This window comes from Hoplias malabaricus, chromosome 14, assembly GCF_029633855.1.
Source record: "Hoplias malabaricus isolate fHopMal1 chromosome 14, fHopMal1.hap1, whole genome shotgun sequence".
Taxonomy (NCBI): Eukaryota; Metazoa; Chordata; class Actinopteri; order Characiformes; family Erythrinidae; genus Hoplias; species Hoplias malabaricus.
The window spans coordinates 2,785,705-2,796,817 of NC_089813.1; the positions used below are offsets into that span (position 1 = coordinate 2,785,705).

The 11,113-nt window shown below is 43.3% G+C and overlaps 1 protein-coding gene across 1 annotated transcript; it reads left to right on the top strand.

Annotated features, from left to right (window-relative positions):
* The first annotated feature begins 5,566 nt into the window (after positions 1-5,566).
* On the top strand, positions 5,567-10,076 carry LOC136665548 (class II histocompatibility antigen, B-L beta chain-like). The gene is made up of 6 exons (XM_066643169.1): positions 5,567-5,629; positions 6,800-7,069; positions 8,226-8,507; positions 9,567-9,677; positions 9,762-9,790; positions 9,881-10,076. The coding sequence occupies exons 1-6, from the start codon at positions 5,578-5,580 to the stop codon at positions 9,893-9,895; spliced, it is 759 nt and encodes a 252-aa protein (XP_066499266.1). The 5' UTR covers positions 5,567-5,577; the 3' UTR covers positions 9,896-10,076.
* The last annotated feature ends 1,037 nt before the right edge of the window (positions 10,077-11,113 follow it).

An 11,113-nucleotide genomic window follows, 5' to 3' on the forward strand; every position in this document is an offset into this window, starting at 1 on the left:
TAAGTTAACTTTACTCACAGTGTCTGAAGCTAAGATGCACATGAGCATAACTCTGTTTCTAAACATGAAGAACATGAAATGACTGTTCAAGTTGTAAGACATAATAAATAGTAGTCTGATTAACAGTAGTTGTCTGACAGCACTCCAGCTACATTACTCCACGTAACAAACGGAAAGGTCTGTAAGGGGCAAGACCTGCAGACAGTCTCAGACCAGACAAGGCTGTCAATCAGTTCATTTCTAAGCACCTTAAGATATAGCAGAATAACATTTAAAAACATGTGTTTCTGGACCACTCCTCCTTGGATCACCACCTTAACGTGGTGGAGGGGTTTGCGTGTCTGCGTGAGCCTAGGAGCTATATTGTCGGGGGCAATAGCCCCTGGTAGGGTCTCCCAAGGCAAATTGGTCCTAGGTGATGGGCCAGACAAAGAGTGATCCACAAAGACACGGATGAAAAAGAGGAAAACATGGACACAGCCTCCCTTGCCCGGAGCAGGGTTACCGGGGCCTCACCCTGGAGCCAGGCCTGGGGGAGGGGCTCCTTGGCGAGCGCCTGGTGGCCGGACTTTCACCTATGGGGTCCGGCCGGGCTTAGCCCGAAGGAGATACATGGGTCCACTCTCCCATGGGCCTACCACCTGTGGGAGAGGTAGTAATCCGGGTCTGGTGCATTGTGGATCGGGTGGCAGTCGAGGTCGGGGGCCCTGGCGTTCTGATCCTCGGTTACTGAAACTGGCTTTTGGAACATGGAACATAACCTCTCTGGTGGGAAAAGAGCTTGAGCTGGTGCGCGAGGTTGAGAGGTACCGGCTAGATATAGTTGGGCTCACCTCGACACACAGTATGGGCTCTGGAACCAATCTCCTTGAGAGGGGCTGGATTCTCTTTCACTCTGGAGTTGCCCAGGGTGAGAGGCGTAAGGCAGGTGTGGGCTTACTCATAGCCCCCCGGCTTAGCGCCTGTACGTTGGGGTTTACCCCAGTGGATGAGAGGGTAATTTCCCTGCGCCTTCGGGTTGGGGAAAGGGCTCTGACTGTTGTTTGTGCTTATGCACCGAACAGCAGTTCAGAGTACCATGCCTTCTTGGGGACCCTAGAGGGAGTGCTGGAGAACACTCATTCTGGGGATTCCATTGTTCTGCTGGGGGACTTCAACGCTCACGTGGGTAATGACAGTGAGACCTGGAGAGGCGTGATTGGGAGGAACGGCCCCGCTAATCTGAACCCGAGTGGTGTTCAGTTATTGGATTTCTGTGCTCGTCACAGTTTGTCCATTACGAACACCATGTTCGAACATAAGGGTGTCCACAAGTACACCTGGCATCAGGACACCCTAGGCCGCATTTCGATGATCAACTTTATAGTTGTATCATCTGACCTGCGGCCATATGTTCTGGACACTCGGGTGAAGAGAGGCGCTGAGCTGTCAACTGATCACCACCTTGTGGTGAGTTGGGTCAGATGGCGGGGGAGGATGCCGGACAGACCTGGCAGGCCCAAACGTGTGCTGAGGGTTTGCTGGGAACGTTTGGCAGAGGAACGTGTCAGAAAGATCTTCAACTCCCACATCCGGCAGAGCTTTGACTGCATCCCGGGGGAGGCTGGTGACATTGAGTCCGAGTGGGCCATGTTCCGGACCTCCATTGTTGAGGTGGCTGAGCGGAGCTGTGGCTGCAAGGTTGTCGGTGCCTGTCGGGGTGGACACCCCGGGTGAGGGGGGCTGTCAAGCTGAAGAAAGAGTCCTATCAAGCCTGGTTGGCTCAGGGGACTCCGGAGGCAGCCGACAGGTACCGAGGAGCCAAGCGGCTTGCGGCCTCGGCAGTCGCTGAGGCAAAAACTCGGGTGTGGGAGGAGGTCGGTGAGAACATGGAAAACGACTTTCGGTCGGCTCCAAGAAGTTTCTGGCAACCGTCAGGCGACTCAGGAGGGGAAAGCAGTTTCCCACCAACACTGTATATGGTGGGGGTGGGGAACTGTTGACCTCTACTGGGGACGTCACCAGACGGTGGAAGGAATACTTCAAGGATCTTCTCAATCCCACCAGCACGTCTTCCGCAGAGGAAGCAGAGCTTGGGGACCCTGGGGGGGGGCTCGTCCATCACTGGGGGTGAAGTGGGAAACTCCTTGGCGGTAGGGCCCCGGGGGTGGATGAGGTTCACCCCGGGTTCCTCAAGGCTCTGGATGTTGTGGGGCTGTCCTGGTTGACACGTCTTTGCAACATTGCGTGGACATCGGGGGCAGTGCCTCTGGACTGGCAGACTGGGGTGGTGGTTCCCCTTTTCCCCTCCAGCTCTTGCTGGACCAGTTTGCAGCCGAGTGTGAAGCGGTAGGGATGAGGATCAGCACCTCCAAGTCCGAGTCCATGGTACTCAGCCGGAAAAGGGTGGAGTGCTCTCTCCAGGTTGGAAGTGAGATCCTGCCTCAAGTGGAGGACTTTAAATACCTCGGGGTCTTGTTCACGAGTGAGGGAAAGATGGAGCGTGAGATTGATAGGCGGATCGGTGCAGTGTCAGCAGTAATGCGGGCTCTGTACCGGTCCGTTGTGGTGAAGTGAGAGCTGAGCAAAAAAGCAAAGCTCTCGATTTACTGTTCAATCTACGTCCCAAACCTCACCTATGGTCACGAGCTTTGGGTAGTGACCGAAAGAACAAGATCGCGGGTACAAGCGGCTGAAATGAGTTTTCTCCGCAGGATGTCTGGACTCTCCCTTAGAGACAGGGTTAGGAGCTCGGACATCCGGGAGAGACTCGGAGTGGAGCCGCTGCTCCTCCACGTCGAGAGGAGCCAGTTGAGGTGGTTCGGGCATCTGGTTCGGATGCCTCCTGGACGCCTTCCTGGAGAGGTGTTCCGGGCATGTCCAACGGGGAGGAGTCCCCGGGGCAGACCAAGAACACGCTGGAGAGACTATATGTCTCGACTGGCCTGGGAACGCCTCGGTATACCCCCGGAGGAGCTAGAGTCGGTGGCTGGGGAGAGGGAGGTCTGGCTTTCTTTGCTCCGACTGCTTCCCCCGTGACCCGGACCCGGATAAGCGGTGGATAATGAATGAAAATGAATGAATGAATGAATGTTTCTGGACCATGGGAAGACACCCATGTGGACACAGGGAGAACACACCAAACTTCGCACAGTCACAGAGAGTGAGGCTCGAACCCACAACCTCAGGACCCTGGACCTGTGCAACAGCGACACTACCATCGTGCCTTTGTCACTTTACTGTATGGTGTACTAGCATTTCTGATTTAACCCTTTAAAGCCAAATGCATCAAATATGATACATGATCTTTAGAGGTGGCTCTGTTGTTGAAAACACAGGAGAAAATTTAAAGGCTACTTTTTTTTTCCTAAACTGAACAGCTCCAGGTGTGATCTGAGTGATGTTACTTGTAGTAAAACAAAGCATTTTTGTTACATTTCATAGATGCAGTGTATTCTACCTGTCAAATGCTAATTAATTATAATTATATTTATTTGTGCAAAACGTGTCGGCTCAGTCGTTGTCGTTAGAGGAAGAAGATGATGATACAGAGGAGTGTCGGAGGCCTGTTGAATGTCCTCAAACCTCAAAGTTCTGACAGTAACAGAAACAATTGTAGTTCCTCTAAATGTGGAAACAAAAAATGTGCAGATCAACAAAAAAGATTCTTTGTGGTTTCTGTGTTTTTCTGTATTCATTGTTTATTTGAAATCAATCAAATTTAAGAAATAATTGTAAAGAAGTCTGAAGAATGATTTTAACTTCAGTGAACCAATTAAAGAAAAATATATATTGGTACATGCTTAAATATGATGCATTTAGAACTTATATGAGCCATAATTTTAAATTAAATTTAGATTTTTAGATAAAGGGCCACATAATGTGTTATTAGTTTAAAAAAACAGTTTTATTATATTATTATTTCATGTGTCTATCATTAAAGGATTAAAACCTAGATCTGAATCGTATGGTGGTGAGACTTGTTGTAACTTGAGTGAACTTTACACGACCATAATACTCTATTCCCTGTAGGTGCTGGATATCCTTGATGTAAGTCAACTACTTCGCATTGCAGTTTAAAGATCCACATGCATTTCACTCAGGTTAATGTGGCTTCCATCACTTCTGAGGTAAATTTTTCACTGGATGAATGGTCCATTTGTAACTTTGAAGTAATGCAAATAAAATAGAAATAAAAACAGAATCATTGGGATAATGGTACATATGGCATTTAATCTCACTGAGTGTAATTTAACCTGGATAATTCTCTTATTCTTGTGCCTTCTTCAGTACCGTAAGTCAGAAAGTACCTCTAATACTTGGGATAACATTGCTAGCATTAACCCAACAAGATAAAATTAAAATAAATAACATGTTCCTCAGCAATATACAGAGTGGTGACTTAAGTCTGTGGCCAAAACTAAAAAAAAAAACAGTAGAAAGGTGAAAGAACGACAACGTACAAAATATAAATGCATAAGACAAAATAATAATAAAAGTCTATGGACTTTGTGACTAAAATCACTTTTACCAGAGGAGTAAATCCAGGTCGTTTTTAAATAGTTTCTCTGAAAGTAGTAATGTAGTATTTTTCAAAATAGAAAATGAGGATGTAAATTTTGAACAATGTCTCACAATAAAAAGACACACTGTTCAAAATTAACATCAGATAAAACATTTATACTTTATGAATGTTGATTTAATTCATGAACAGTTATGAATGTCTTTCATAGACACCGTTCATATAAAGTGTTACCAATGAGTTCACTTTTAAGAAACGTGCTGTCCATGTTTTCTACAGTCAACGAGACAGAGTATGTGATGAGCGCCTCAACATCCATATTATTCTCAACCAGAACCAGGTTGTCCAATGCCTCACATTATCGCGTTATCATAGCAGTGGAAGTCATCATTGCCTTGGCACCTGACTCTGCTACGCACCTTACTGCTGTTTACTGAGAGTGACATTTTGAAGAATATGGATTTTAAGTACATTACTAGATTCCATTTTTGATTTTACTTGCCCTTCTGCAGGCCTGTTTCTGTGTTGTTAAATAATGAGACAGAGTAGATATGTTTGCTTTTACTGATTATTTTTCTAAATCTGCATTTAAGGTTTTTTAATCTAATCTTGTAATAATCTAATTCTGATTTTGTTATGACTTTGTTTCCGTCTGCATTATGATTTGGGTGGGTTCAGAAGGAACCCAGTTATGTTGTACTGCGCTGTGGGCTGATTTTATTTAACATTTAAGTTAACATTTTAAGTATGAATACATGAGAGCCCATGACCAGACAGGTTTAATCTCCTCTCTATTCTGTTTCACACTGTGGCATCCTGGAGCCATTATCACAGAAACACACAGATAAGACTGGGGTTAGGGCCTGAATAACAGTGAGAAAATATACTGTTAGACTAATAACACGGCAATAATTTTAGACTCCTAAATCAGGAAACCTCAAATGCTTTAATCTGTGCCTAGTAACAGGTGATGAAGTGGTGTATCAGACAGTGATTGGTTGGTGAACTGAGCTGTGTGTATGAACCCTCTCTCTTTCTGAAACTCTCTCAGTTGTTGGACACAGATCGAGGTGAAAATGTTCCTGAGTCTGCAGCTGCTGCTCCTCCTGACTCTGACCGTCAGAACAGGTGTGTTATACTTATAGCTATTTTAAAAATCATATATATATGTATGTGTATGTATATACTGAATATTATTTAACTATGGGATGTCTGAACAACAGCAAGAAATAAAGGCTTTAAGTCATAATTTAATGCCATTTACACCAACTCAGAGCACAACAGATGCAAATTTCACATTGGCCTCCTGTAATAAAGTAAAGTGATATGCAAATACAACAGAACAAAAAGTGAAATTGACTTTAAAATAAAAAGTGTATATTGCCCTTGAGAAATGCAGTGAATTCTGATCACAGGACTTTTACCCATAAGAGGCCAGACTCGGATCACCATGAAGTCAGATTATGGGAAATACACAACAGACCAAAGAAACAACACGCAGCATGTTTTTTATTTTAATTTTTTTTATATTTATTTTTCCACATTTCTTGCCATAATCTGTAATTATTTTTGGGTTAAAGTCCCAGTGTAACATAAACATCACAAGAACCATTTTATAACCATGTGCTCTTTAAAGCAGCTCACAACACCGAACAACATGGCAAGAACATGTCAAACAATATATATGCGCAGCAGGTAGTGTCGCAGTCACACAGCTCCAGGGACCTGGAGGTTGTGGGTTCGATTCCCACTCCGGGTGACTGTCTGTGAGGAGTGTGGTGTGTTCTCACTGTGTCTGCGTGGGTTTCCTCCGGGTGACTGTCTGTGAAGAGTGTGGTGTGTTCTCCCCATGTCCGCGTGGGTTTCCTCCGGATACCCCGGTTTCCTCTCACAGTCCAAAAAAACATACATTGTTAGGTGGATTGGCGACTCAAAAGTGTCCGTAGGTGTGAGTGAATGTGTCTGTGTTGCCCTGTGAAGGTCGCGGTGGGTCCAGAGCGTACCTGGAATCATTGGGCGAAAGGCGGGGAATGTGCCCCCTCCAGGGTGTATTCCCCGCCTTTCGCCCAATGATTCCAGGTAGGCTCTGGACCCACCGCGAACATGAACTGGATAAGCGGTTACAGATAATGAATGATATATATTAATTAACTGTTTTAGAGTTTTTAACAGTAATTAACAATTGTTCAGAAGATAAGAAGTGGCACACTGTATAGTTGAAAATCATATTTATATGAATTTTCTGTCATTGTGTTTATTAATACTGTTATTTAAATTATTTATTTATTTATTTGCCAGATGGACATTATTTATACTTCCTGGCTGAGTGCATCACTAGTTCGCCAGATCTGACTGATATGGAACGCATCTACAGCATTTTTTTAAATAAGAAACTCTCAGTACAGCTCAACAGCACTGTGGGGATGTTTGTAGGCTACACTAAGCTTGGAACACAGAGTGCAGAGTCCTGGAACAACGGCACAGTGTTACTGGCATTTAAAGTACGGCTGGAAATACTCTGCAGACCTGCTCTAAATATAGCCTTCTCTTCTCTTCTGGATAAAACAGGTAAAAGTGGCACATACAGATTACACTTTATATATGTATAAACAATTAACCCTGTTTTTCCTCTGAAAGCTCAACGTTGTCTAAATGCATTGCCACCGTTTGTGAATTAAATCTTTTCATAGTTTCTTTGTTTGTAAAGACCCATGTGTTTTGTAAAAACCTACCAGTGTAACATGGCGGCGTCATTTCTGGTGTGGAGGTCACAGGCGCGTCTGCCACAGGTGCTGATGCTCTAAAGTAAAAGAATGTCTGTCTAACGCAGTCAGCTATTAAACCACAATGAAAATGTTTTGAGCAGTAAAATTATTAATATGATATTTTATGGCCTAAATATATTTAAATAAACACACAGATAAATAAACGAGAAGTATAGATTTATAAATGATCTGAATGGAGTTCCCCGATTCAGAAATTACCTTATTAATGACCTTATTAAGACAGTAAAATAACAAACGTGTGGTATAGAAATTGTTTTTGGTAGCAAGCTAGGTTAGCGTCAAGCTAAACTGGTTCGCTCAGTGCTTGATATGATTTGTAATTGAACTCTATGTTTATAAAAACTATTTTCGCTCATAGCATGCACGCTAGTAACAAATAATCCCTTCTATGCCTCAGCTTTTATATAACCCTTAAAGGCTTAAAACGTTTGTTGTTATACTAGCATTAGCTAGTTATCCACCAAGCTTTCCCCTACATGCCAGCAAGAGCAGAATATATCCTGTTATAAAGGAAAAGTTAATGTGAATCTGTAAGGAGTATGTTGGGAGTCTTTTAAAAAGAAATATTAATGTTAAATTGATAGCTTCACAATACAAAGACCACAACCAACAGCAATAGCACACAGCAGAACAATACCCTATAAAAAATCAATAAATAAACGAATGAATGAATGAATGAATGAATGAATTAAAAAGAGATCTCCTTAATGAAATCAAAGGACACTTGGTACCGCAAGAGAACAGGGACTAAAAAAGAACCAATTTCCAGGGACCAGGACCAAATTTACCTGATGACAAAGCAAAAAAGCACAGCCAAGTCGAGTAGATTCTATGTAATGGAAAAGCGCCATAAGTGATAGACCTTAGAATGTTTTCAGTTGATTTTACTTGATTTCAGGTGATTTTACAGGCGCTAATACAATCTTTGCTTTCTGCAGTGAAACCAAAGATCCGTCTAAGATCTGAACCGGAGCCCAGTGGTGGACACACGGCCATGTTGATGTGCAGCGCGTATGATTTCTTTCCTCCAGCCATTGATGTGTACTGGCTGAGAGACGGGAAAAGGGAAACCACTCATGTGACTGCCACTGATGAGCTGGCTGATGGAGACTGGTACTACCAGATCCACTCTCACCTGGAGTACACCCCCAGATCTGGAGAGAGGATCTCCTGTGTGGTGGAGCACGCCAGCTTCTCAGGACCTATGATCTACGACTGGGGTGAGGATAAAAAATTAAGAGACTCCTTCATGACGAATTGAGAGAATTGTATTCATAGACTGTAATGGTAGAGTATGACTGTGTCCAAAATAACTCCCAGTGTACATTTTAGGGCACCACTGAATGCTTTGTTTCTCTGAATGTCCAAATCATAAAGTGTAATTCAAGCATGATTTTAAAGGCACTACAATATCCCACAATGCACTCGTATTTTATAGTGAACATCACAGTTACCTACATGAGCTGAATGTGGACCAGGATGCACTGTGAGTTTCTTTGTTACTAAGCAATGGACAGTAAAATGTATGAATACATTTAGTATTTCTAGTGCTATGTCGTCAGCTAAATAGTGCCTCACTAAATATCCAGTACTAAAGAGGGACTATGGAACCATTTCGCTCACATCTTATGTTTTGGTTAAACTCAAAAGTAGTTTAATAATACCTTGTGATTGATGTATGTATGTAATGGTATGTATTTTCTAGAGATTTTCGAATTTATGTTCCTATGTCGAACAGTGTGTCACAGTCACACAGCTCCAGGGTCCTGGAGGTTGTGGGTTTGAGACCCACTCTGGGTTACTATCTGTGAGGAGTGGGGTGTGTTCTCCCTGTGTTGGGTGACTGTCTGTGAGGAGTGTGGTGTGTTCTCTCTGTGTCTGTGTGGGTTTCCTCCGGGTGACTGTGAGGAGTGTGGTGTGTTCTCCCTGTGTCTGCGTGGGTTTCCTCTGAGTGACTGTCTGTGAAGAGTATGGTGTGTTCTCCCTTTGTCTGTGTGGGTTTCCTCTGAATGCTCCGGTTTCCTCCATGCTCCAAAAACACACGTTGATAGGTGGATTGGAGACTCAAGTGTCCGTAGGTCTGAGTGTGTGAGTGTGTGTTGCCCTGTGAAGGACTGGCGCCTACTCCAGTGTGTGTTTCTGCCTTGCGCCCAGTGATTCCGGGTAGACTCCAGACCCACCGCGAACCTGAACTGGATAAGGGTTACAGACAATGAATGAATGAATAAACGAACATACGGTTGTTACATAACATTAATGAAAATATCCATGTCCCACAGACCCTCTCCCTGAGGCTGAGCGGAGTAAGATCGCTATCGGAGCGTCGGGGTTGGTGCTGGGTATCATCCTCTCAGCTGCTGGATTCATCTACTACAAGAAGAAATCTTTATGTCAGTGGAGATCAGAGTTTAACTGTTAATCTGTAGGTTTAATGTATTTAATTAGTTTACTAAATTATTATTGTGTGTTTACAGGGCGGATGCTGGTGCCAGGGGTAGAGCAGGTAAGTTGCACCTTGGCTGGCTTACTTTTTTGATTGTAACTTCTGAATACATTTAATTATAAAATTTTATTTTATATTCTGTTTTTACAGAGGACTCACCTTTAACTTGTGATGTGGAAGCAGTTAAGTGTATTGTAATCATAAATAAATAAATAAATGAAATAAAATAAGAATCAACAACAAACAGATGAACAATGAAGCTAATGCAATAGAAAATATCTGTCTTGGAGATGCTGCTACATAGTTATAAACGTACGTTGTCTAAATACGCCAAGGCTTTGCATGTCACCCTAAATAAATAACTATTGAGTATTTCTCTGTGAAAATTCCTTCTTAAAATTGTAAAATAAAGAAAATAAGTAAATGAATTTTTGCTTAGCAAACAAGATAGGGGCACTGCAGACTTGCTCTGTACTAGTGTCACTGTGGCTGAATCCTCATCAGAGCCAGTGATAAACAGAGTGAGGACAGAGTCATGGTTTATCCACTGTTTACTGCGGCAGTCAGATCACAGTGAGATAAGATACACGTGTGGAAATTACTCCGAGTTCTGAGTTATCTGCTGAGCTCCAGAACAAAGGGAACAAAGGAGAAAAATAGCCATCGTGGCTCACTTCACACTGACCACAGCCACAGAAAACACACAATGAATTTCCCTGTTTTTAGTTCCTTTTATTTGTTTAAAAAACAGTTTGTAAAAGACCCGTCCAATTCCACTGAACCATAACACTTCCATTTGAAGTTCTGTGCTTATCCCGGAGCTTCTTTATCTGGACACACCCACAGATAATATCACGGTTCACACCGAAGATCCTGTTATTCTTTTGGTTCCAGCTGGGAACTATGTGTAGATGTGTGCACAATTAGGTGTAGATGCCTAGACTCTACCTAAAAGAACCAGTTTCCACACCACACTCCTCACAGACGGTCACACGGAGGAAACCCACACGGTCAAAGGGAGAACACACCACACTCCTCACAGAAAGTCACCCGGAGGAAACGCACACAGACACAAGGAGAACACACCACACTCCTCACAGACAGTCACCCGGAGCGGGACTCGAACCCACAACCTCCAGGACCCTGGAGGTGTGACAGAGACACTACCTGCTGCACCACCATGCCGCCTCCCAGGGTTTTGTTCAGTCAAGTTTAATTAATTTGGGATTGTAGATTAATTTGCCTCAAAGTAATTAAAAATCCAGAACTAAATATACATTTTCACCAAACAGCTTTAAATCTAAACATTTTTACAACTGATAGAATTAGAATCGATACGTAGTCATTTTTGAATTGTGATATTCCTCCTTCATATTGATTCAT